The sequence below is a fragment of the Marmota monax genome, unplaced genomic scaffold, assembly GCF_021218885.2.
Source record: "Marmota monax isolate L192 unplaced genomic scaffold, Marmota_monax_Labrador192_F-V1.1 WCK01_AAM20220418_F8-fsc00055, whole genome shotgun sequence".
In the NCBI taxonomy this organism is placed as follows: Eukaryota; Metazoa; Chordata; class Mammalia; order Rodentia; family Sciuridae; genus Marmota; species Marmota monax.
In genome coordinates, this window is record NW_026695205.1 from 4395104 (window position 1) to 4422734 (window position 27631).

General features: G+C 47.8%; 1 protein-coding gene across 3 annotated transcripts in view; it reads left to right on the plus strand.

Annotated features, from left to right (window-relative positions):
- Tnr (tenascin R) overlaps positions 1-27631 on the plus strand; it is a 422792-nt gene that overhangs the window by 345636 nt on the left and 49525 nt on the right. For 2 of the 3 annotated variants that reach the window (XM_058574395.1, XM_046430279.2), the window contains exons 4-9: positions 2885-3443; positions 5738-6214; positions 12333-12596; positions 14891-15006; positions 17279-17429; positions 22077-22346. In XM_058574395.1, coding sequence (XP_058430378.1) covers positions 2945-3443; positions 5738-6214; positions 12333-12596; positions 14891-15006; positions 17279-17429; positions 22077-22346 — 1777 coding nt within the window. In that variant the 5' untranslated portion in view covers positions 2885-2944. Of the gene's footprint in view, positions 1-2884; positions 3444-5737; positions 6215-12332; positions 12597-14890; positions 15007-17278; positions 17430-22076; positions 22347-27631 lie in introns of those variants that run through there. The other variant, XM_046430280.2, reaches the window with a different exon arrangement.

Consider the following 27631-nt stretch of genomic DNA (forward strand, 5'->3'; position numbering starts at 1 on the left):
GATAGTATATACTTTTTAATAAAAAAAGTTTATTAATGAATAAGTGATTTAGAAATGAATGACCTCCTCTCATATGACACAGTTTTGAGCCCTTTTAACACCTTAGCCGCCCAGATGTGTGTGACTGATGATCAGTGTAGTACATAGCAGAGCAGCCCCTTGTTTATCCTTTATTCTGCATTTCAATTAATAAAGCCTATGTTTCAATAAGAATTTGGAGGTTACTCCTGACTGACTCATAGCAAGTTTAGTTATTGAATGTTTTTCCCCATATAACACTGTGCCTTCCCCTCTCTGTATAATCTTGTTGCTGTTGTTTGGGATCAAAGTGTAGGACTTAACATTTTTTCCCTCTTGATTTGCCTGTCACTTGTCTTCCTTTTCATTTATAATGTTATTATTTATTTATTGAGTTATCAACTATGTGCAGAAATCTGCACTAAGTACTACAGAGTATTGTGTGATAATTCCCACAAGAAAAAAAGTTGTTCAGTAATATCAACATGGATCAGAAAAACAAACTTTAATCCAATAGGAGAGACAGCAGGCCTCTTCCATGTGTAAATGACAGAGGGCAGAGCCGTTCCTGGAAAGGTTCAATAACAGGAGGGCAGAAGCGACTCTCTGGGGATGTAATGCCTGAACACGGGGAATCAGGAAGGCAGGTAGAGCTGGGATGGGAGGGGGGCATGGGAGAGCTTGTAGTTATAAGGGCAGTTGGTTCAGATGTGACCCTCCACCTGTCCCCAAGGTAGAGTTACCTCACCTGAATTTGAAGGAGGCTCTCCATCTCCCACAACTCTCGGGACCTCACCAGTGTTTCCACAACGTTATGCTAAGGAGCAGTCTTTTCTGATGTCCCCCAATAGATAGGACATTTCATATATTCCAGCAGTTTCAGGGCAGTTCTTGAAAAAGAGAAAAATCAGAAAAAAATTATTCTACCTATCTGCAAACCATATTTATTTTAGTTAATAAGAATTATACAGATAAAACTCAGTCGTCACTCCTACTCCTTAAGGTAGGTACGATTATTCTCTCTGTATATGAGAAACTGAGGCAGAGAGAGGGTAAGTGATCTCCTCACAGCTATAAAGGAAGGGACTGAGGCCCGAGCCTGGGCAGCTGGCTCGGGAGCCCGTGGTCTCCACGGTTCTGGTCTTCTGCTTCCTCTCCATATTGGAAACAGAGATGGGCCACAGTCCAACATACAACCTACAGGCTGAGTCAGAAGAGAGGGTTTCTGTGGTTGTCAACGATACATGTTGCTCCTAGTTCAGCCAACCCTCAGACGTTGTTCAGAGTGGAAACTGAAGAGAATAGCGCGTGACTGGGGTTAACCGGGAGGGATCAAATGGATTGGAGAAGGAGCCAACCTTCTGCCCACTGAGCACTTGCTCACTAATTCATCTATTTGTTCAGCCTTTCATACAACTGCCCATCCATTCACTCACAACCACACCCTGGGCACTTTCCCTGTCTTGTACACTGTCACATGCTACAGATAAGACTCAGGCTGGTCCCAGCCACTTTGGCAGTCCAGGTGGGGAGATGCAAGCCAAGGAGGCCCACAGTCTTGCACCATCAGTGCTGTTAGAAGGGGACTTGTGGAATAATGGGGGTTAATTCAACCTACACTGGGGGAGCAGAGCAGGGAATAGATGGAGAAGAATGCTTAGTGGAGGAAGGAACACTGAATGAGGCCCAATCAAAATCCAGCATTTCTGGGAAGATTCTACAAGTTCCACCATTTCCCTCAGAGACAAGATAGAGTTGAACTCCCTTTTTGAGAAAGCTGCTGGAACACAGTAGTTAAGAACAGGGGTTTGGTCGTCATGGTCTGCCTGCAAATCTTAACCTGTCCAGGCAGAAATCACTCCAGTGCAAGATAAGTATATGGTCAAGTGCTGGGGTACGTTGCCCTGAGGGGTGAGTGAGATACACGGCACGGTCTATGCACCATGCGCCTTCCGTGCCCTCTGCTACCTTCTCCTCAGACTCACAGTTACTCTCACTAGGTTCCCAAATCCTTAATCTTCTTGGTAGCTCTAAACCTTCAGAACGAAAATTTGTAAGTCTCTTTTATTTTTATTTTTTTACATAGGAAATAAAAAGGGAACACAGTTTTTGTAAAATAGATTTTCATTACCGTGAATTTATTGTACTCCTTGGTTCCCGGTGACTAGGTAACCAACAGAGGAGGTAATTTATTATTTTAGCAATTTCAACAGGACCTTGGAAGAAAGGCACCCTGTGGTCACAGAGCGCTGGAACTATACTAATGAGATGATTAAAAGAAAGTTGGGCTCACACGGTCCCAGATAATCACAAATGAACCCAATGGTAATTAACAATTACAATTACCTGGAACTGTATTATTTGCCTGGTTGGTTATACAAAAGTCAACCTGTGCTGAAGAGGTGAGTTTAAAGGAGTTAGTAAGTTCTCTGAAGTGGCTTGTGGGGCCCTTTCCTGATAGGTATCTAGGGGAACTGTGGAAGTACAGGTAAGGCTCCCTGGCCCACTTCTTCTAATTCTCAACCAGAAGGAAAGGAAGGTCTGAGCTCTCCTAAGAGGAACATTGTATCCAAAAAGCCCCCGCTCCCAGCCCGCGTGTGTCTTCTAGGAGAAACTTTCCTGCCATGGGGGCCAGAGTCCTTAAGTTCTAGGCCAGAACAGTCTTATGCAAAAGCAGTATCCATTTTCAGAGATCCAGTCCTCCAAGAACAAAGCCCTGGACTCTCTGGCTTGGGCATCCACTGTCCCTCCTCAGGGCCTGCCAGAATCTTTGTCTGCCCCTACTTCAGCTTTGTAGGACTAGGGAGAGTGGTGGCACCAAGGCGCAGGTCTCAGAGGTTGCATTGGCCCTTGGATTCTCTTGCAGATTCCCACAACTCCATGCCGTGTGCTGAAGGCTGGTCTTGAACGAGCTCTGGCTGAGAGAATGGGGGCAGATGGGGAAACAGTGGTCCTGAAGAATATGCTTATCGGTGTCAACCTGATCCTTCTGGGCTCCATGCTCAAGCCCTCAGAGTGTCAGCTGGAGGTGAGCACGGAAAGAGTCCAGAGGCAGGCAGTGGAGGACGAAGGAGGCATGGGCAACTACAGCACATCCAGCAAAGAGCAGCCCATGGTCTTCAACCACGTGTACAACATTAACGTACCCCTGGACAGCCTCTGCTCCTCGGGGTTAGAGGCCTCGGCCGAGCAGGAGGTGAGCGCGGAAGAGGAGACTCTGGCAGAGTACACAGGGCAGACCTCAGACCACGAGAGCCAGGTCACCTTCACCCACAGGATCAACCTCCCCAAAAAGGCCTGCCCGTGTGCCGGCTCCGCCCAGGTGCTGCAGGAGCTGCTGAGCCGGATCGAGATGCTGGAGAGGGAGGTGTCAGTGCTGCGGGACCAGTGTGCCACCAACTGCTGTCAAGAAAGCGCGGCCACAGGTAGAGTCTGGGCCGGGAGGGGGCGGGGGATGAGAGGGAGGTGAAGTAAGGGAGCAAACTCTGCATCTTAAAAAAGTACCCTCATCCATGGCTCGGGCCTGCCGAGTCTGTGAGATCAAAACGCAGCCGTCCCCAGGGATTCAGCTCAGGGATTCTCGACACTGCTCAGCCAGTTTGAAATACATTAACCTGATTTGGGGGGGATGAGTCAGGTAATGGTACAACGGCTCAGCACAGCAACTTGGACGGCAAGCAGGGAATTTGATGTCTGTCTTCATTCATCTTTGGTCTTCACAGGCTGTTGAATTGATATCTATTCATGTTCACCTGAGGGACTAGAGAAGGCAGGCGCAGTGTTCACTCAATCGCAGCCTTTCTCCCATCGGAATAAATGATAGTCATTAAGGTCTCAGAGGACCTGTCCGCATCTTCTCCAGCAGGATGGACGCTTTAACCCTGTTCCCTCCACAAATACGCATGCCTGTGCACACACACATGCACACACACTCACACAGCTCATCCCGCCCTCCAAAAGGGCAAATGCTCTGAGGATTTATGCCTCTCTCTGCATGCCTGCTAACTAGTAGCACTTACGAGTTGTTACCTGTAGCTCTCTGCAAAGCCTGATTAAGTATCCAGAGCCAGCCTCCCTGAATTCAAATCCTACCTGTGCTGCTTCCAGGCTTTCAACCAAAGTAAGTTGCGTAGCCTGTGCCTTCCTTTCCACATCTACAGGGTTATCATCCAAACTAGAACAAGGGCCCATTAAATATCACAGACCGGCTTCTGGTGGGCCCCACGTAAGTGGAGCTATTATCAGCTCAGCCTGCTCAGCTCTGTGCCCATCTGTTCTCACCTCAGGGTACCTTAGACCCAGGCACTTCCCTTCTTTGTTGAGCAGGGGCATCTGTTACCTTATCTTGGGTGCCAGTGCCAGTGTCCACTTCTAGGGCTCCATATCTCAAGGCCTCCTCGGGATGAGAGTGGAGTGCAGTTTTAAGAGAGGATGTCCCCTAGTCCCCCGGTCACAGCAAGACTGGGGGCAGCTTTTGAGTAATGAAGTATTTCCTGGGTTTTCCTCAGCTCCTTCTCCTCTCCCTCACCCACACGAGAGACAAACAGCTGAAGGCTAGAAGGGGGCGCTCCGTGGCTCAGTCCCCTGTTCTTTGGGAGAACTGATGGGTCATTCATCTGTCCAGTGGAGTGCAGAGCAGGGGAATGTCATAGGTTTCCACGGTCTCTTTGCTGCTCAAGAAGCAGTGTGGCTTCTGTAAGTGGTCTTTTTACCAGGATTCCTGGCGGATGGGAAAAATCGTACGAGGAAGAGCTGTTGAGCGATGTCAGTGTAGTATCTTTTCAGGCCACAGGGGCTGCATGAAGCAGCAGAGTGAATTTACTAGACTCCACATCATCAGGGTCAAGTGCAGACAAGGATGCCGAGCAGGTACTTGGTGTGTGTGTGCTTAATGAGTTTGTTTAGACAGATCAATTAACCACTGTAGCTATACCACAGCAAGGGTCAGGAAAGGGATATGCAAAGAATCCAGAGGATTGCAGCAAAGGGTGAGTGGGGCTGAGGACTCTGGAAGACTTTGAAGCAACCTGGTGCTGAGCTTTGATGAATGAACTGTCAGTTGATGGCAGGCAGGACGCCTTTCTCTGCCCGCTGACCCAGTGCTCAGCCCACACCCGCTGGCACTCCCCACCAATCCCTTTCAGTCCCCACAGCCAATAACGGAGTGAGCATCTTTGATACAGGACCATCCTGAATCTATTGGAACCCCTGGACCTGCCCAAAGAGAGAATGAGAGGCCTGAAATGTACTGCCCTTGGGGACAGCCCCCAACCTTCTCTGCAGTGTGACACTGCAGGGTTGAACCCAAGTCAGTCTCCCTGAGACATTGCTTGATAGCTTGCATGCCCTCCCTTCTGATCTGCCCCTCTCCCCTACCAGGTTTTTCCACTATGTACTTTCCAATAAGTGACCTTTACATGAATCTCCACCTAAAGTCCACTTCTAATGAAATGACCCCAATCTGAGGCACCCTGAAGATGAGCTCCAGGGGGAGGATCAGATCTCCTTCATCCTGGCCCCCAGCACCGTGCTAGGAACAGGCACCATAACACCTGAAAATAGTGATTAAATTGATAGTGTACCAAACTATGTGGAGCTTAACTCTTAGCAACACAAATCTGATCAGAGATCACTAGAGGTCTCTGCCTATCTCCCCCCCACACACACCATTTATAGGAGAGGCCGCTGCTGCCCTTGACCTTCTCCTTGACCATTCCAGGACAACTGGACTACATCCCTCACTGCAGCGGCCACGGCAACTTTAGCCTGGAGTCCTGTGGCTGCATCTGCAACGAAGGCTGGTTTGGCAAGAACTGCTCAGAGCCCTACTGCCCGCTGGGCTGCTCCAGTCGGGGCGTGTGCGTGGACGGCCAGTGCATCTGTGACAGCGAATACAGTGGGGACGACTGCTCTGAGCTCCGGTGCCCCACGGACTGCAGCTCCCGGGGGCTGTGCGTGGACGGGGAGTGCGTCTGTGAAGAGCCCTACACGGGAGAGGACTGCCGGGAGCTGAGGTGCCCCGGCGACTGCTCAGGGAAGGGGACCTGTGCCAACGGCACCTGTTTATGCCAGGAGGGCTACGTCGGCGAGGACTGCGGCCAGCGGCGGTGTCTGAATGCCTGCAGCGGGCGAGGACACTGCCAGGAGGGGCTCTGCGTCTGTGAAGAGGGCTACCAGGGCCCTGACTGCTCGGCAGGTAGGAAGGGGAGCTGGGCGGGAGGCTGGGCATGGCTGGTCCAGCACACTAACTGGACACCTCTGGGGAGATTGGAAACAGGTGCGGGAGGGAAGGTGAATTTTAGGTAAGGTCATTCTCAGTTGGGTTGTAGACAGCTGATTTTTCGAGTCAATAACAGTTGGTGAGGCAGATTAAAAGAGGGCTTAGGAAAGGTCAAGTTCAGGCTGAGAGGCAGATCTTTACCCCTGACTCTAACAAAGGCAACTTACTAACAGTGATGACACCCCACTGTCCCTGCAGTGCCGGGCGCGGGGCTGCGGGTCTGTTTTCTATCACTGATTACAGGAACCCACAGGCTGTTGAATTATAAAGAGAAGAGGCTTATTTGGGCTCCCAGTTCTGGAGGCCCAAGGTCAAGGGGCCACATCGAGTGAGGGCCTTCCTGCTGGTAGAGTCTAGGAGCATGCAGGGTGTCACCTGGCAAGAGACAGAGAGCGCACGTGTGTCTCTTCTCACAAAGCCACCAGGATTCAGTCCTGGGGCTCCACCCTGATGGCCTTATCTACCCTCACCACCCCCCAAAACCTCCACCTCTGGACACCACAGTCAGATGGCTTCCACTTTCTTCAATTATGATGAGGACAAATTCCACCTGGGGGGCCCTTGGGGGGCACAACCAGACCACACCCAAATCACAGCAGATGAGCAAGCACCTGCTCTCCCGCGGCTACCAGGCCTGATGCCATGGTCCCAGGCTGTCTCCTTTTACAGAGCTCCTCAGGGGGCGGGAGCCAGTCTATGAGGATCTCCGCTCACCTTGGAGCTTGCAGATGGCGAGGGTTATTGATTCATGAAATGACCGAGGGCCTACAAGCAGAAAAGTGCAGGCAAGAAATCAAACGTAAATAGGAAAAAAAAAAATACTACATTCATCAAGCAACAGCGACATTCTGATGATTAGTACAGAATATTAAAAGGAGGGGGCTCATTTTGTTGCCGATGACTACAGCACAAATCTCACCCCAAATATGATCCATACCTTAGAGACTGACAGGGGGGCATCTGAAAATGGAGCTCTCAATCCAACAGTGAGAATTATATTAATATCTCATTAGGGTTGATTTTTTAAAAATATATTTTGCCCCCAAACTGGTTATTTTCATTGTCTCCCTTTTGTTCATCCTCCTCTGATTAATCAGTGAGTATTGCTGAGACATGTATTTGTGCTTTAAACAGCACAGATTAGTAATTGATCCTGTCCATTCAAAGCTCAGGATGCCCACTGGGAAATTTTAAAAGCAGAAATAACAACAAACATTTTCCAACTTTCTGGTTGAGCAATTCCAGGAGTTTTCTAAAGGAGAAATCCTGGGAAACTGGCTATACCAGCCTCCTGCTCCTCAGTATCTTCAATGACACTCCGCTCTGTGGCAGACCAACTTCCCACCATGGGACTTCAAGTTACATTCTTTTGCAAGATCAATGGCAATGATGAAAGATTTAAAAAAAAAAAAAAAGATAATCTACTGCCTAGGAGAATTTTTTTATACATTAAGTTTTTTCTGATTTTACTTATTTCATTTAGTCTCTCAATTTTGGAATGTCTCTCTACAAATATGGTCACCGTGTGTATCAATTGTTCCAAAGCAAAATTCAGACAGAAGTTAAGCCTCATTGTTTCTGAATCCAAAGTCACCAGGCAGTTTCTGGACAGCAAGGATAAAGCATAACTTAGTTTCCACCCAGGGGATGAGGTTCTGCTAAGCCCCACCTGGAGGTTACTCTGGGTCAGTTTTGGCCATTGCTGTGTTGAGGGTATTCTATCCCAAACACAACTCGTAATAGACTCAGTGTTTGTATGTCTGCCCTTGCCCTCATGTTCTTGACCTGTCTTTCTACAGGGATGGGTCCATTCACAGACAAAAGCTTGATCTGATCCAGGGTCCAAAATGCATTGGAGATGAGCCCTCCTGGTCACCTCCGGGAAGACTCAGTAACTGTCAGGATTCCTATGACTTGGTTGAGTCCAAACCATACACACACATTACCTCTATGCTGCTTTAAGACTTCTGTAGGCCCAGATAAATCACTTAACAGGTTCCCAAAACATGTGAGGAAGGACAGTTGCATAATCTCCATCTGTTTCTATAGCAACCCTGGAACCACCTCTCATTGCATGAGGTACTGCTCTTAAAGCTTGCCTTTAAAACCAAATGCCACAGGTCTCTGCCAGAGAGGAATCTAGGTCATTCCTCAAGGGCTCCTTGGCTTGCTGTTTGTGAAAAGGCTGTCAGAGGGGGGGCTCTTTATCCCCTGCTTGACATTTCTGGCCAGGTGCACACACAACAGCAGTACCGCTCCTACCGCCCCGAGGAGCACAGAGGAGAGAGAGAAGGGTTGGGAAGGTGGGAAATGAAGAGTCTCAGGCTACACTCCCTCGGAGGTCACCGTTTTCTCTTTGGCGAGGGCATGGAGAAGAGCTGTCCATTGTGTGGATTTCATTCTGAGGCTGCTTGGGTCCCCAGAGCTGGAACACAACTGAATATTGGCAGCAAGGCCACTGCGTTTGACTCCTCAGCTTGATTTTTGCTCATGGTGCACCATGGGACAGAATCTCAAGCTCTGCCTCTATTCTCTGCACATGTGTAGATAATAGAACAAACAATTCATGAATATGAGCACTTAAGACTTGCCTTACATAGAAGCTACTCCTGGCTTCTCATTTGACAGATTTCAAAGAGTTGTCCAGAGAGAGAGAGAGAGACTTTCCCAGAGCCTGACAGCTCATTAATGGCAGAATAAGAATGAGAACCCAGCCCTCTTTAATCTTCTCTGAACTGCTAAGTAGACAGAGTTGAGACAAGTTCATTGTAAAGCCACAGCCACAAAGAAGTGACCTTTCAATATAAAAGCTGAGCCCTTTTAAATGTTTAGAAATCAAGGTATTAGAGAGATGGGGTGAAGAAGTACCTGGGACCATGCGTCTGCATCTTCCCCCAGTGATGGCAGCCAGAGCAGAAGCTAGCTGGTGAGCTGTCTTGATCTCCCTAGGAGCCAGCGCGAAGCAGGGAGCAGGCTCTTGAAATAATCCAGAAAGCTGTTCCCCAGACTTCAGTCGGGCCTGCAGAGATTTGTCAACATCAGCCCCTGCCTCTGTCAGGACTGCAGCCAGCCCTACCTTTGGCACCTGAAACCCCTTGCGTTTTAGAGCAAGACACAACGTGGACTGGTTCCAGCTGCTCTCACCACCTAAGTGCAAAAGTGACGTGAGGTTGAAAAAAGTAAGCAGCGTGGGCGCTGTGCAGATAATCACCACTTCTTTCTTTTTAGCAGCCTGCTCTTCCCTAAATTTCAAAGTTGGAACTCCAAAGAAAGTAAGACTGAGAATGCCTTTTCCCCACCACAAATGCATCAACTCAAGGCTTGAGTCTCCGTTATAATTTGTTTTGTAACTCCACATTGTCTTGCTTAGTAACGACTACTGGCTCCCAAAGTGCACAGCTGCTGCTCACTTACAGGGCAAGTAGTGAAGCTGTCCCCCACTGAGCCACTGCTCAAAGAAGTACTCTACCCTGAATGACACCCCTTGCTCTTCCTCCATGGGAAGTGAAGGAAGTGTATTCCCCCAGGCTCAGGCCTCAGGCTAAGCGGCTGAGATAAATCTTCTGCCCCTCTTGTTCACTTAACAATTCTAAAACAATCTGCTCAGATCACCCTTCACCGTCATGCTTAGCTTTATTTTCTAGAAGAGAGAACCAGAAAGGAATACACTGACTTGTCCCATAGGCCCTAAGAGTTGTTGGTGACTTGAAATTTGGAATGGCCTTTTTTTGTGTCCCTATGGCAGAAAATGTCCTGCAAAAGAAATTTGGGAACAGCATGCTGAATCACAAGAGGCACACTCCAAAGAACTTTTTAAAAAGGGGTTTTCTTAGCTCCAGGATGAGCACTGTTCTGGAGAGCACATCCTACACAACTGTCTGGATTGCTTCTCATGTAGTTCTACTTGGAGGGATGGTGCATGGAGAACAATCCACATTCTACTCCTTAAATCATGGGAGAAAGAGCTCTAACCATAGAAGATTCAGGCTGAACAATCAGTTCTGCTACATATAGCCCAACTCCTGATTTGACATAGGCCTTGACCTGGGCCTTAGATTTCTCTTTTGTAAAGTTAAAATAGTTTTAGCTCCTTGAACTACCTTACAGGCTGCTGTCAAAGGATTTTTTAAATAGTTAGATGGTGTGTGGGGCATGTTTTCTAGGTTGTGAAATGCCATGTACATGTAAACTGGAATTGCATTTGGGCTCAGAGGTTCTAGAGTCATTCTGGCTGGGTTCTAATCTTAGCTTCTGTGTCTGTCCCCTGTGTGGCCCGGTTTCCTCCTCTATAATATAGGAGTAATAATAACACCTACTCCGTGGTGTTGGTAAGAGGTCAAATGAGATAATCCATGTTGGAGCAGTGAGCACTGTGCCTGGTGTGTAATAAATTCTCAGTGTGATGGTGCCGAATACTGACAGGTTCTCATCAGTCCTTCCCTGGGCCCAGGAGCCATTCCATACAGGCTGCCCTGAACATCTGAGTGAGGTTCACATCTTCACTAATGTCAGAATTAGCAATGATGCAAGTTTATGCAATATCATTGGAAGGTTAAATTGTTTAAACATCGTTTGTACTTCTTCAATTTTGTACATTTTAAAAAATAAATTTTAAATTTTTGTTTTGGTTCTGATAGAGGAAGCTCTGCTCTCTAGATTTTCACAAAATGAATGGTTTTGATCAAATGCAATCAAAGCCAATATCCAGCACTGCAGATAAATGCTGCTAATTTCCCTCCTGTGAGTCTGGGTCAAAGGGCTCCTCACTTCGGCCCTGGCTGAGGAGTTGAGGTTTCACATGTGAGCACAAGGAGGCAGGTATGAAAAGCAGCTGGCCTAGACCTCTGGCTTATAAAGGTGAAAGGTTGAGATTACCCAGAGGAGAAATTCAAAACCAATGGCAATTCTTAAACCAACCAAACCCTCCACTACATATGAATGTATAGGTTAATTATGACCATTTAAGTATTGACCTGATCTTTGATTTAATCTACGAGCAGGTCCAATTACAGAAGCACTGGAGTTATCCTCTAATTAGTCTTAAAGGTTCAATTATTTGATGCCTACACTTCTGGTGAATCTTCACTTCCCAAGGGAATCAGACTTGAAAGGCTCTTTCAATGTGGTTTAACCTTTGGTGACTCTGAGCAGCATTTGAGAAGTCAGACAAGAGAGAAAAGCACAGCTCTCAAGAAGGCTTCTTAATCATCACCTCCAAGGTCAAGGCTAATGAAAATTAGTTTAACATGTTACTCTTCCAAAACTTTCTTTTTTAAAAGGAAAAAAAAAAAAACGCTATGAGAAAGAGCCACTAAATGTCTTTATCAGACCATAGTGTACAAGGCTTCCTGTCTTGGGGTCATAATTTGTAAGATAACAAGGGATGAAGTCTTTAGCCCCATTTGCACAGTCAGACATTGGCTCTCAGGACAATCTGATGACAGTAACTTAGTAAACTACCAACACTTTTGGCCAGTGGTGTGTTATGAAATATCTAACAACTGGATCTGTGATAAGAAAACCAAAGAAACTGAAGCTCCGCTCTGTCCAGTTTCCATGGTGTAAACACTCCCTGTTTGGCCAACTTCAAACTACCAACATGAGGTCACTCAACCCGGCACTGGAAACGCAATAGACACATCACACAGTATCTCCACCAGAGAGGTAGAACACACAAACGTCACTCAAGGGCCTAGATGATAGGAAGATGTAGTGAAATGACTTGAAAGTGAATACTTACGACCTTTGTTTTTGACGCAATTTGCTTCACTGTAAGTTTTTAAAGTTTCATCTTTCATAATGGTTGTGTCTAACCATCTTGTGAAATTCCTGAACACCACTAACTCATAGCCTCATGGAGGTTGGGATAACTAAGTGCAGAAAGGAGGTGAAGCTGTTACAAATCACTCAGTCCGCTGAGCCTGCAGACCGTGTGGAGATGGCGTGGGGGGTGACAGGCGAGGAAGGGAGTTGAGTCCAGGGTGGGGCAGGCAATCCTCTGAGTTCACGCTGTCTGTGTATTGCCTCCCGGTAGTTGCCCCTCCAGAGGACTTGCGAGTGGCTGGTATCAGCGACAGGTCCATTGAGCTGGAATGGGACGGGCCGATGGCAGTGACGGAATATGTGATCTCTTACCAGCCGACGGCCCGGGGGGGCCTCCAGCTCCAGCAGCGGGTGCCTGGAGATTGGAGTGGTGTCACCATCACGGAGCTGGAGCCAGGTCTCACCTACAACATCAGCGTCTACGCTGTCATTAGCAACATCCCCAGCCTTCCCATCACTGCCAAGGTGGCCACCCGTACGTACCATTCCCCCGCTCCTGCTTCATTTTTCTTTTCTCCCACATGAGATCATGGGCATTCATGGTAGTGGTGTCTTTTCTGAATTCTCCAGGGACCCTGCAATCATCTTGAGGGGAAGGGCTTCAGACATGACCCACTTAGAAAAGGGTGTATCTTTAAACAGACACTTCCTATTAAGAGAATGTCCAAATTCAGGCAGCTTCCATAGATTATAAAAACAAAAGAACAAAAAGTACTTAATTATTGAATACTGACTTGTTAGAAGCTAGACTCAACTTGGAAGCCATGTACCCAATGAGACTTATACAGACCTTGAATACAGTTAGGATCCAAAACCAGGAGATAGGAAATAGGAAGAACAATAAGCAAGTTGCCAATAGATGTTATGTTCCCGAGGGCAAGTGCATAGCAGAGTGAAAGAAAAACTCCTTGTTTAAAACCACAGCGACAACATCCACTTCTCATACAGAGGTGGCAGCATTTCTTTATGATGTTTAGCAGAACATCTTGGCGTGTGTGTGTTTGTGGTGCTGGGGATCGAACCCAGAGCCTCACACATGCTAGGCAAGCTCTACCCCTCAGCCACATCCCCAGCCCTTTTCATTTTTATTTTGAAAGTGGGTGTCTCTAAGCTGCCAAGCCTGGCCCAGGACTTTCAATCCTCCTGCCTCAGCATCCCAGGTCGCTGGGATGGCAAGCAGGCGCTACCAGGTTGGATATAACACCGTATCTTAATGGCTCACTTTAGTTGTGAAAGTTAAGGCTCTAGGATGTGAAGTTCCAGAGGGGAAAAAAGGTCAAGGTATAAAGAGTTGGCCCTGAAGGCTTCACAGAAGCCTGAGGACGGAAGCAGAGCTTAGAAAGAGGCAAGGACAGGGACTGGCAGCAGGGCAGGACTGCAGAAGTCGTCTTGCCCCCTCGCTTCTCAGGTGACCCAAGTCCTGGGATAATACTGGACTCTCACAAATGCTGACTCCGTTAATATGCCTATAATTATCTGTTTATATTTGACCTTTTTCCCCCAATTCCTCTGGTGCCTGTGAACTAGTTTTAAATATCTGCAGTGATCCGTGGAGGTAGGTCACCATCTGCTGCTTTTCCCACCTTGCTCCAGGATGAGTCACCACCCCCAGGGCCTGGCCGGCTCCCAGGCGTCCCCACTCTGATCCACGTGTACAGGCACTGATGAGGTTTCCAGCCCCTGTGGTGGCGGTTGTGCCAATTCAGGGCATCCCTGCAGGCACGCTCCCAGGTGACAAGGACAAAATCATGTAAAGGCGCCTGACATGCCTTCAAGTGGGTTCAGAACCAGCCCCGCCTTTCAGCCAGGAAGCTTCCCAGTGGGAGAGATGAGAATCTGTCGGTTTTCCAACGGGAATAGCCCAGGAGAGGTGAAGCTAAAATGGGAGCGGAGCCCTGGAGAATTGAGAGAAGTTGTGCTGTCATACTCAGGGCTGGTAACTGGAACTCCATTAGGACGAGCATATTTCACCCCACTGAACCCGTGCATGTGTGTGTGTATGTGCGGTTGGGGGGAAAGGTTGGGGGGAGAAAGGGAGGAGATTTAGAGAGAGCCAAAAGTTAGACAAGTGAGGCCGAAGGGAGTGAGGGAGAGGAGAATAACGAAGGAGCAGCTGGAGGAAATTTGGAGAAAGTGAAATAAGAGCAAAGCTGGTGTACGCCTTTGTTCTGCTTGTGTACACAAAATGAAAATTCAGACTGCCCTAAATTTAGGGATTTGTGCTCCCTAAAATACTTTGAGTGCACATCAGATGGTCAGGAGAAGAACCCTGGTCTTCCTTCTGAAGCTGGCTTGCTCCACATCTTTAACCAAACCTTCTCTTGCCTCCTTTCCCTGTGAACGAGATGGGAACACTGGGCTTAGCACAATACTGCCTCCCAGGAATCCTGTACAGCTTCCAAAGATAGTGTTCGAGTTCTCTGAAAAAGGCTTTTTATTCCATTCCAAGATTTATCACATTAGTAAGGAAAGGAAAACATGACTTTTATATTTAACATTAACAGTTTCTATTATGTAATAGAAAGCACAAAAAAAAGTTTTGCATTCGTTAAGTGTGTTCCTGTGTTGCACCAACACAGAGCCCCAGAGCCCCAGGGCAGAGCGCCCATCTGCACCAGGACACACTGTGTCTGCCGTAGGATGGGGCGGTCCTGCCACAGGCCACCACACCCATAGCATAGAGGGCATTCACAAGACAAGAGCCAGGCACTGCTCTCTGTCCCTGCCAGGGACAGCCGTGACATTGTCACCCACATTGCTGTGTTCCAGATCTCTCCACTCCTCAAGGGCTGCAATTCAAGACAATTACGGAGACGACCGTGGAGGTGCAGTGGGAGCCCTTCTCGTTCTCCTTCGATGGGTGGGAGATCAGCTTCATCCCAAAGGTAACACCCGCTGCCAGGATGCCCGGCAGCCTCCCTCTGCTCGTGCCTCACCTGGGGAGCAGGGCAGCAGGGCAGCACTGCCCAGGGTCTCGCTCCAGGCCAGTAGAGACATGAAAGGGCATTAAGTGAGTGCCTGGGCTGCAGAAGGCTCCTTTCACCAAGAGCTGAGGACCACGAGCAGAGCCCCTGGTCTGTACAGGGGGGACCTGGAAAGCAGCTCCAGCGGCAGCTCTTGCTGAGACAGTTTCAGGGTTGGAGAGTCCCATGTTAGCGGTTAGGAAACTGGGCCATCAAAAAGTGGGGGCCAAGTGGAACCAGCTTTGGGTTCCACGGATTCTTTCTGTACAAACAGATGGACTAACTGTCAGCTCGTGTGGGTTGCGACCCCAGAGGTTAGAGGCATCGCAGAAATGCCCTGGTTCTCCCAGTTACTCAGAATGAAGTTATAACCTATTAATTAGGCAACCTTTTCTTTAAGCAAATTGCATGCTTAGTCTGTGAGTTTAAAAGTACCCTAAGATTCCTCTCTACTAGGTAAAGCAGCTTACTTATTTCTTTTATTAATCCTAAAACTGTTTCCGACTTGCCAGTGACGCCTGCCTAGCTGTCCCTGACCACCACACCTGAGGGGGCAAAGTTCAGCCATATCCCTCCCTTTGTCCCTGTCCTTCTACAGGAAAGAGCACCTTTCAGACTTCTTCAGATTTAATGGCCAATGACACATTTGGGGAGAACTAGACTATGATCTTGCCTTTCTTTTACCACCACATTCTTGACATCGTGGACTGTTGGAGCTACAGAGGATCTTCAAGTTCACAGAGTTAAGACCCCACATTTCACATTTAGTTTAATTTAGTTTAGTGTGTAGAGACGAAGACTCAGAGAACTTAGATGACATAAGATCCCTAATTAGTGCCGGGCTTAAGTCAAAAACCTTAGTCTCAGCTTCCTGCTCCAGGGCTCTGCCCACAAATGCAGATGCCCCCGTCTTCTGGAGATACAGTCCTATCATGACAAGCCAAATTCTCCTAACAGACATTCTATGCAAATCTATTATTGTATAAATGATCTGAGTTAAAATGGCCAATAATCAATGGAAGGCAACTGAGTTTAAAAGAAAGCTGCAAGAATCATGTTACTCTGCTGCCCAAGCAAGAAAAGAAAATCGTGCCAGATTCTCCTGTTTTACATACAATATGTGAAACTCTAAATAAAAGAGGGGCTGACCAGGGCATACCAAGATCCAATGCATGGCAGCAGAGAATAACCTCTTGAGCCTCTGTAGGCAGAAGTCACAGGCTGTGGGAAGGTTATCACGTTGATTTACAAAAGTATGGCTGTAAGTGACGTACAGGGAACTCGAGATGACATAAACTGAGATGAAAGAATAAGAAAGAAGGGGAGTGTTTGAAAGGGGGCCCTCTTGTCCCTTCTGTTTCCAAGGTCACACACATGGAAAACCTAATTAATAGTAGGTAGATGATAGATAGATAGATAGATGATAGATGATTGATTGATAGATGGATGATAGCTAGATAACAGGTAGATAGATGATAGGTAGATGGTAGATAGATATTAGATTCTGGACCCAACATCATCTAGTTCCTTTCTCATTTCCTTTCCACCTATTTGTCTTCTACCACTCCCCTTTGTATTTTTCTTTGTTTCGTGTTTCTTTTTTCTTTGTTTCTTTCTTTTTTTTTGTACTTCATGATTATGTCTCTGAGTCTTAACTCATCTGGGTGAGGTGGAAACATGACATTGATAGATTTTCACCCTTTGTAGCACCATGAGAAATTCCAGATATAGCCAAATAGTAGCCCCAGCTCATTAAAAAATCTGGGAATATCTTAGTTTGAAATATGTTGTGGATATTATAAAAATGTTTACACACAACTGTACTCTTGTAAACAGCCAAAGGCAGGCTCGTAACACTAAATGACAAAAAAAAAAAAAAAATGATGGATGTTACCTGTAACCATTGAACATTTAGTCTTTGGCAAGAGCCAATCTGCATCACCTCATGACTAATTTTTATTGGCAAACTTGAAAAACTCAAGAGAGGCCAAAGAAATGTTCTTGAAGTCGGTTCTCACCGAGCCTGCTGGGAGTTGTTCCTAGCCCCAGACACTCCTCTGTCAGCCTGGAGGGAGTAGAAGTAGCCCCCATTTTTACTTTCCAGTTCCCAAGTCAGTGTTCCATGTCCTTCTCTCGTTGATTTCACTCCTGGTGACTCTCTCTTTTCCTTTCTTTGCTCCTTCCCGCTCTCCAGAACAATGAAGGAGGAGTGATTGCTCAGCTTCCAAGTGACGTCACCTCCTTTAACCAGACTGGGCTAAAGCCTGGGGAGGAATACATTGTCAATGTGGTGGCCCTGAAGGAACAAGCCCGGAGCCCCCCAACCTCGGCCAGCGTCTCCACTGGTGAGTGCTCCAGCTGTAGGTCACCCAGGAACAAGAACTGCAGAATTACCCAAGATGTGGGGAGGCAAACAGCCGCTGGGTTCCTGCCAGAGCTGAGTGATTGGAGGGCCTGGAGATGGGTCTACTCTGCCAGATACTTAGCTGACAATACTCCTTTTGCTCTTCTTTGCAAGCATAGAAATCCATGTTCCATTAAGGAACTCTCTGTCAAGATTCTCCAGGCAATTTTTCTGATCCTCATTACTCACTAAGAGACCTCATATGTTAACCCCTTAGTGTCATGAGCTTTGGAACCAAAATCTCATGACAAAGACTCATCTCACCTAGTGTAAGATTTGGAGAAAGTCAGCCAAACCTTCTCAGATGTCAACCTGCTTTACACTGAGGAGCAATAGTATGTCCATGAGTCAGTGTGAGGATTAAATTAGATAGAGTATAAAAAGTGATTATACTATGCCGCTAATGTTACTAGAGTCCTAATCCAGACACCTAACTCTGGGGAATCCCAACAAATCAGATCTGGCCATCCACCCAAAAACCAATCCAAAAAAGTAATGGTGAGAAGCAGGAAAGGAACATTAATTAGGATAGCCATCCTGGGAAGACGAGGAAGACTCATATTTTCAGCAGTTACTGACATGAACTGCCAAGCTATATAGACAAAGGGGACCAGAAATGTGCGTACTCAAGCAGTCTTGGCGGGACTGTGATCTGGTTGATCCTTATCTGAGGATTGGCCAAAGTCTCATTGATGACCATGGAGCTGCTGGGGCCCGTGGGGTGGTTTCAGTTCATCAGAGGTATTCACTGAGGTATTTGCTCTGCAGAATCAGAGCAAAGGGGACACATGCAAAATGGGGAAAGAGTTGCCAGGATTTTTACATCTGTAGGTCCAAATGAAGACTCAATGTTTTTAATAAAAGTGAGTATTTAACACTTAGTATATAAATATATACCCAGAAACCGTGCTTGGAAGTAAAAGTAGTCAGAGACAAACCATGTCAAAACAGTACTTAGAGCTGGGTCACTTTTCAGTGTGACAACATAAGTTGCTTATTAGTCCATCCCCACAGTTCATCTCCTTCAAGGTTATTATATTTTCAGGATTGATTGGTCAACTCTATTCTATTTGCCTTATTGTTTCCTGAACTAACAAAGGGTGTTCAACTTCAAGGCCCAAAATGAGCAATTGTGATGCATATGTAAGTGCCTTCACACAATATCTTTTTTTTCCTCAAAAATTCAATGTAGTCTGTGGGATCATTTTCTTGTTCTCGTTTTGTTGCTGGGAGAGCTGTGGCCCGGGCTAGGCAGTTTTCCTTGTCAGTAACAAACTCCGGGATAGGTGAACGTTGATACAGTTTTATTTTTCATAAACAGAAAGTGTCACCCTTGCAAGACAATATTAGGTCCAGAACAAAATATTGAATTGACCAGGAAAGGGAACCACAGCACTGGGTAATGAGACCATGTAGATTAGTGATTCATCCTCTGCTTCTTGGAACCGTGGAACCTCAGGTGCTGAGGCCTGTACTCTGTCTGAGAAGCACTGATCAAAACTCTGATGGCATTAGCTTGTGTTCCATTGGTGCCCTAGGGTTCCACACCTGTGCCTTGAGGCCAGGATCAGGTGGAGATCCACACCTCTAATTACTTCCTCTGAGATGCCTCCAACCAGGGCAGCTCCACTTTGATCTGTTTTATATTTTGAACAGCCATTTAAAACGTTCTGTTTAAAAAAAAAAGTTTCACTCAAAAAAAAAAAAAAGGCTTTCAAACTACTGTTTTAGTCCAAATATGAAACCCCATAGCCTAAAATCCAAAAGTGCTCTGCAGAAATATCCGGAAGGCTAAGGGCACCGCTCAGTTCCCCAGGGTTAATGCTGCAACCTGAAGCCTTGACATTAGATGACAAGTGCAGATTCTTCACTTCTGATAAGGATTGTATCTTGGTCCCCAAGCCATTCTTGTGATTTCATGTTTTTTTTAAAAAAAAAAACATTTGTAGAAGACAAAAGATGGTTCACAGAGGAGAGAGAACATTACAATTGAATATTAGTCTTCTAAAGCATTGAAAGTACTTAAAGAAGGGGGTCCAATCCTGCCTTAGTCTTATATTCAAACCACATTTTTGCAGTATTTCTTGGTCCGGAAGTCCCTTAAGATTAAACTTAAAATGTGGATCTAGAAATCCATAGTAAATCCAGGCAGATCTTTTTCAATCAAGAAGAAAAGTCCTAGTGTTAATATGTTGACATCATGTACAGAGCCATGGGGGGAAAAAAATGAAAAATGAGAAACATGTATTCCAGTTCACGTTTTGAGTAGAACTTGTGTTTGTTTAGAAATTGGGACTAAATTGAAAGCAAGATGATCCTTCCTTGATTGGAATGCGACATTACTACCAACTGACCAACCAAAGGGCAGAATCCAAGAGTGACAACAGAAAAGATGGCCAGCTCGCAATCCCGTCTGCTGTTTTTAGGAAGCGATTGTTTAATTATTTCCTTCTGTTAAGGTCTGACCTACACCAGCCCCTTCCTGTGGAGCTCTGAGTCCTCGTCTGCACTCAGCCTGGCTTCTTCAGGACAGGCCATTTAGTGCATGCAAATATGAGACCTCCTGCAGCTAGAGCCCCCTGTGCTACATGATCACAGTCTAATATGGTCACTCCATTATGGTCAGGGATTTTTTTTGTATCCAAGAGTTGAAGGACAAAAGCCTTATGTGGTCATTTGAGTTTCCCTGATACCTTTTATTTTCTTCTAGAAGCTCCAGCTCCCTGAAATGTTTCCCCCTTTCTCATGGTGAAGAGGCTCACCCATTCATTTCATCTACTCAAAACTCGTTGACTAAGCGTCTCTTTCCATTATGCTCATACCACAGTAAGGAGGCCATTCCTCCATCTTTTAATTAAATTAAATGAAGTTAAAAAGGCCCAGATTACTTAAAACCACCAAGTGCAGCATGCTGAAAAGAAGCAGTCTGGATATTTTCTGTTCAGTCATGTGACTACCTTAAATATAAAAGACAGGACTTCATTTGATCTCCCAAACAGTTGGCACCAAAGTGGTCTGGTGATTTTCATTTTGGCTGGTGCTAGATGCTAGACCCAAAATCTTAAAGTTGCTTAATAAAAAACAGCAATGGGCTAGATCCAGAAAGAGGGCGTGGTGCCTATGGGACAGCCCAAGTTTGAAAAGTCAAGGGACTCAGTGACAGCTGAGAGAGAGACCTCATATCTGGAGTCAGAGCAGAAGGTGGACCAGTGTGGGCTGATTAAAAAACAAGGCTCAGTCAAGACACTCAGCTAACCAGCAAGGAAAATGTACCTGAATTACCTGAAGCTAAAGAGAAGTTTCTGGAAGGACATAGAGTGTTTCATAGAAACCCAGGGTCAAAAGCATATCAGGGTCTAATGAAAGACTCAAATGACAAAATGGAATGGGAGGAAGTTACTCTAGGGCTTTCTAGAAGTTCCTCATGGTCCCTCATCCCCCCTCCCCTGTTGTCCCCTCTTCAGTCCTCTCCTCTCCTCCTCCCTGCCCCATGCCATCAGATGTTTCTATTTCTGTATGAATATGATAGACAATGGCCACACCAGCTCAGGGTCCAACACAGGCTGCTTGGAGAACCAGAGTCAATTTGGTGCCAATTCCAAATACTTGGGGAATATCAACATTGATCAGATCAAACCAGAGCAATGAGGTCACACAGCAAATGCAAATCTCGAGTCTGGGCCTCCTCTTTTGCAGGTAGTGAGTAATGCTTAGGAAAGAGCTGTTAGCAGACATCCCATGAGGAGTTGAGAAGTAATCTTCTATTCTCCCAGGTTCTCCCTCTTCCTATTCCCCTTCTACATTCCCCGGCCCTCTCCCAGCACAATTCAATATGAACAGCACCCAGCGGGTGCTAGAGCTGTAGATGCTGCGCCCTGTAGGAGACCAGCCAGTTTTCCCAGCCTTCCCCTCAGCTACATGGTGCCAGAGGCCAGGGCTCCTGAGGGACATTCGCTGGAAACCTTGAGGACCTAGGTGTAACTGCAGTGTCCTTCCTTCTCAGAAATATCCAAGCCCTGGAGGAGAAAACAAAAATGGCCCAGAGTACTGTGTCTTCCCAGAGGGCATGTTTCCTGGGCACAAAGGCACAAATCTGCTGGGTTGGGTACGGTCTCAGCCACTGGGTTGTCTGGGTATGAGTACAGCTGGGCAGGGACAGCTTTGGAACACTCGCAGTGACCTCTGAGGTCTAAGTCTCGGATGTTTAGACAGGGTGGTCACTTCATAGACCTTTCCTGGGGGCTCCCTGAAGGTGGGAGCTGGGCACCGGAAGCTTGGTCCTCAAGTCCTGGTCCCATTTCCTGCAGAAAGAAATTGTTCTGAGTCTCTCAGACCAGGAAGTGCCCTCCCATTCCCAGACTAGGACATGCCAGCCCCAGAAGCTGCAGCATGGTAAAGGGAGAACGGGACCCAGCATCAGGAGAACTGAGTCCTACTGCCAAAGTGTGTTCCTCACTTTCCCTGTCTGTAAAATGGGATGCTCACACCATGCCCTCTTTGAGCAAGCTCACACCAGAAGGAGGGGGCAGATGCCAAAGGCTTATGCCAGACTGGTGACGTTTTGTTCTGTTTGATCCTTCTCATTCAGTCATTGATGGGCCCACGCAGATCCTGGTTCGAGATGTCTCTGACACTGTGGCCTTTGTAGAGTGGACCCCACCTCGAGCTAAAGTTGATTTCATTCTCTTGAAATATGGCTTGGTGGGCGGGGAAGGCGGGAAGACCACCTTCCGGCTGCAGCCTCCCCTCAGCCAGTATTCGGTGCAAGCGCTGCGGCCCGGCGCCCGCTACACGGTGTCAGTCAGTGCGGTCCGAGGGGCCAACGAGAGCGCGTCCACCACCACCGAATTCACAACAGGTAAGGCTGCCCTGGGAAGAGGAGCACAGGGGGAGGGGGGAGCCAGCTGGTGGAGTCCTCACAAGAGGAGCAGGAAAGGAGTGGTCACTGCCAGAAGGAGGGGAGTGGTCTGGGGCATCGCAGCACAAAGGAAAAGCAGGCACCAGAGTAGCAGAACAGGTTCTGATCCTCGTTCTGCCAGCCAGACGAGCGACTGAGTCCTGTCCTCCGATGAGTCCCTGAGGTTGGCAAAATGACATTTGTAAAATGACACATTTATCTTGAAGACATTGGGGCATCCATAGTGCTAGCCCAAATGACAACTTGGGGACTGTTTGGGAAAGGTGCGTCTTGCTCGGGACGCTTCATGGCCATTTGTGGATATTGTTGTAGTCATTCTCTAAATCTGTAATGGCCGCATGGCCACGGTGGAGCACCTTGGCGTTGTTCAAAGCCCAACCCGACCCACCACAGGCCGAATGCAGGGCTGTGACTCGTCCGGTGTAAGCACCAGCATGGGCCACCCAAGCCCTGATTCCAGGGACAGGAAGTTGGAAGCCCACATAGTGCCTCCCAACCGCCATGGTGACCTTGGCCCCCTTCCCAAGGCTGTTAGCGTCAGAGAGCTTCACCAGCACTCGGGAAGGGCCAGAGCTCAGGTGACTCGCTCCGACTCTCAGTGCCCATTAGTCTGGCCAACTGTGGGCAAGAAAGATAGGCACCACCCAAGAGACCAGCTTCCTGGCACCCTGGCTCAGTCAGCAAGGCTCTGTGATCAGCTTAGTCACTGAGCCTAGTTAATCAGGATGGACATTGGCCTCTCTGCCTTGGGGAACATGTCAAGGTTCTCTGCTAACTCTAAGGGGTCCCAGGGATTCAAGGAAACTGATATCATCTGTAGGATCCAAGAACCAGCATCATCTGACAGTAGAAGAATCACTATTTCAAGCATCTTGCCTTGGGTTGTGGCCTGAGATCCTGTGCCGGGGTGGAGCAAGCCCAGGGGCTTCAAGGAGGCTCAATAGCTAGCACTTCCTGCTCCACCTGGGTTTAAGCCATTGATAAATGAGGTAAAGAATAAGAGAGATAGACACAAAACGTTCCCTAGGTTGGAGCGTGCAGCCAAGTATGACTGCCAGCTAGATTTGCAAGCTGACCAGCACTGTAGACCTGGGCTAGTCTGTCCATGTGGCAGACCTGGGGGCTACTTGGGTTAGGACTTAGAGCAACGAGGAATGGGAAGAGACCTGGCCCATGGGGCAGCCCATCCCACAAGAGAGGGAAGCGCTGGACAGTCCAGGCTCTGCTGCAGAGCTGGCCATTAAGGCCACCTTCCCCAGTGACAGAGAAGCAGGAGTCTTTCAATGGGGCTCTTTGCACGCAGAAGGGTTTGCTTCTTAAAAAGAATCAAATGTAGACACTGGCGAGCTGCAGAAGGCAGGATTTTATTCTGCCAGAGAACTTCCAGGATGTCTGTCTAACCTTTACCCAGACTCCACTCCCTCACCCAGGGGGTGGCCAGTGGTAATTTTTTCTGAACACATCCCCAGAGACTGAGTATTCTCCCTGGAAAAGAGGAGCCGAATTCTGCCCATTTCTCTTCCCCTTCTTCTCCCTCATTTAACTAAAATATTCCTGGCAGAGTGTGAAGAAAGATGACCTGTGATATCCCCTCTCAGTTTGAGAATTCAAGGTCAACCCCCACCACGCACACACCACAGCACCTGCTCAGGATGGTGGTGTCTGCCCTGGGCAGTGCTGCATTCTTTTGTTAATTTCAGGAGAGTTTGTGTTTGGAAAGTGGTTTCTTTGTGCTCTGCTCTGATAAGGAGGTTGCAGAGGCAAAACAGGAGAAGAGGGCTGTCAAGCAGCCTGGTGAAAAGCAAATTCTTGATGTTCAGGTCAACAAGATGGAAGCAGGATTGGCGGGTGGCCCAGGAAAATTCCAATCAAGACAATTACATCCCGCCTCCATGGGCCCCCCAGGGTTCAGCTCCCTGCTGCCGGCCTCTGCTCCATTCTCCCATTTCCGGTGCCTGGTGACTGGCAGCCATGAGGTGGCTGCCTTCTCTGTGCAGCCTCAGCCTGTCCATCCAACCCACTCCCCTCTGCTTTAGGAGTGGGGGAGGGGAGAAGAGGCCAGAAGCCACAAATAGCTTCGCAGACAGACTCTCAAATTCGGGGTTGGCATGTGCCAGCTGAATGATAGGAGGGTACCCGGGCCCTCGCAGCAAGGCCCTTAGTCATTCCAGAACTCCGCTTAAATTCAGATTAACCAAAGTGCTTTTCCAGGTGATGGCTTCGACACTAGGAGCGCACTAATTGCACAGGCAATTAAAACAGAGATTTGCTTCCTGCATGGTGAGTGGGATATTTGCCTGGGTCTTAGCGCTGCTCTGAAAAATGAAAAGGCTCTGGATGGCCGCATCCCAAGCCAGTGGCAAGGGAGAAGCCAGCCCCATCCCAGGAAATCTGGAGCCCAGTCTCTTGAATCCCCACCCTCAGCAGCCTGGCCTTCCACTGCCCTCAAGGGGGCGCCACCATCCCTGGACTGTTGCTGTAGGGGGCATCTTTGAGCATAAGCCTGAAGCCACAGAGTTCAGCCACCGGTGCACGTGACCTAAATGCTTCTGGAATTCTCTTTAATGCTGATATGGGTTCAACTACGTCTCCTGAAAAGGTGTCGAAGCCCTAGTGCATATGAATGTGACCTTATTTGGAAATAGGTTCTAGGCAAATTAAGATAAGGTCATTAAGGTGGCCTTAACCCAATACGACAATGTCCTTATGGAAAGAGGAACTTCTGCAGACACAGACTTGCCCACAAAGAAAATGCCACCTGAAGATGGGAGCAGAGATAGAAGCACCAAAAGATGGCGGCCACTCATCAGAAGCCAAGAGAGGCCGCCACGCTCTCCCATGGCCCTCCGAAGGAAGCGACTCTGCCAACACCTGGGTTCTAGACTTTTAGACAATAATTTTCTATTAAAATACCCAACTTGGGGTACCATGTCTGGGAAACTAATGGGAACACCAGGAAGGTTCAAGCCCCATCTGCTTTTCAGTGATTCCACTCTGGGATTCTCATAGAAATTCTTTCCCAAGTTCAACCAGGACAGTACTTACCTTCCCAGCCAAGATTCTGGCTGTGCATGGCAGAGGACATGGGGGCTTCCTGCCCCTGCAACACCAGCTGTCCTCAGCCAAAGCTGCTCTTCTCCCTGCACCACCTCACCCCAAGCATCCCAAGCCCCACGGCTGAACAGCTGACAAGACTTTTGCAGAGGCTTTGAGTTAGCAAAAAAAAAAAAAAAAAAAAAAAACAAAGCTGATGGTGTTCATTCAGTGGCTTGGTGTGTATTTATTGAGCATCTGCTGGACCTAAGGGTGTAGAACAAACAAGACAAGACCTGGACCACATGCATGGCATTCTCCTGGGGGAAACTTGCCAGTGAAAAGGAAAGAAATGTACAAGATCGTTGTGATGGTGAGCTCTGTGATGAGAAGTGAAATGGATGATGTGGAGGGGATCCTCTGGATCCAGCAGTTTGGAAAGGCTTTCTGAGAACGTGTCATTGTAACTAAGATCTCAATGACTAAGTCATTCAGGGATCTGGAGCTCATTCCAGGCAGATGCAGCAGCCAGTGCACAGGCCCGAGGTAGGAATTAGCTTGATGTGTTTCAACAGTAGAAAGAAGGCAGACAGCCGGAGCCCCAGGGGTAGGGTAGAAGCAGGACAGGGTGATGCATGAGAGCAGGCAGGCCAGGCCAGCGGGCCTGCAGGGAGGTTCGGGAGCTCATGATTGGAGCAACAGGGAAGGCTTCAGAACAGAATCATGGGATCTAGCCTGTGCTTTAGAGTTCACAGCCATAAGTCCCTCCACGGCCCCCATTAGCCATCTACCTCTGCCTCTCACCCCAGGCCTGCTGATGCAGTAGAGACCAGCTCTGTTCCCAAATAGAGGGATGCCTCTCAGCCGCCCCTCCTAGCCAGGCCTCCAGACCCTGAGACTGCAAGTAAGTTCCCCTCTGCCCAAGCTCTTGTTCCAGGAATGACCTTTTTCAGGGTTATTGGCACTGGAAGTACCTACTGCCTTCAAAGAAAACTCTTCCCCCATCCACAGCGCAAAGGCCCTAAGAAGAAACCTCCCAGAACCCTTGGCAGTGAGTCCTCTCTGTGTCCTTATAAAAAGGGGATGTTTCCAAGGTAAGAGGTGTCCACTAGGTGCAGGTGTCCACCTTTACCCTAACCCAGCTGTTCTTGCCCCAGTCCAGGTCAGGTGCCACACCCCGCCCATGACACTCAGGGCCATGATGTCAGGCACATCCCCCCACGGGCTCCTCCACCCAACTGCTAGAGAAATAGCACACACAACACATCAGGGATGCACAGCTCCCCTTGCTAAAGTACTTTGAGTGAAAAAACAGTTCTCAGTAAACAAGCTGCAGAGACATAAATCTGCTAAAAGATTCGCCCAATTTACATCACTAAACAGAATACTTCTCACTCCCAAGCCTCTGCTTTTGGGTGGATTCGCAGCATTCTCGTCATTGCAAGAAGGATCCAGGATACTTGCCTTGCTTTCGCAGACTACAGCAGCCCAGGGGAGGTTTGCTTGGAACAAAGGACTGGTCTGCTCCAAGTTAAACTTGAGTCTCAGTTTTTCAGGGTCACACCTAGAGGTTTATGTTGTTCCTTCCCAAATGAGTCTGACGAGGCCGTCGGTTCTCAGGGAGAGAAGCAGCTCCTTGGGGTTGTGGGAGAGATGCCGAAGCTGATAGTCCCTTCATTGCACTGGAATTTGTGGAACCCCAAGAGCGAGCATTGGGGTGCAATACTGTTGGAACTCAGGAAGCATTTCAGAGGCAACAGGAAGCCAGCCCAGGGTCTGGACACTTATTTTCCCACCAGAGGCCAGACAACCAACTTGACATGTATTGTCTAACCATATGGCAACTGGAATATGGCATCATTTGCTCCTTTTACAGAAGGGGCCATCAAGTCCCAGTGAGACTGGAAGACTTGTCCACGACCCATTCCTGCAGGTGTCAGAGCTGGAAATCAAACTGAAGCTTGACCCCAAAGCCCACATTCTTTCTAGAACCTCACTTCCCCTGTCTGTGTTTTAATTTTCCAATCTGTAAACCTTTCAGCTATTTCTATACTAGTAAACTCCAGAAGGGCAGCTTGAAATCAACCCTCCTCTCTTTGCTTGATGTTCAAACCTAATTTTGTTCTCTTCCATTTTAATCACTTGAGGATTATCCCGGATTTCTCCTACTTGGGTTCCCTTTGCTTTGTTTT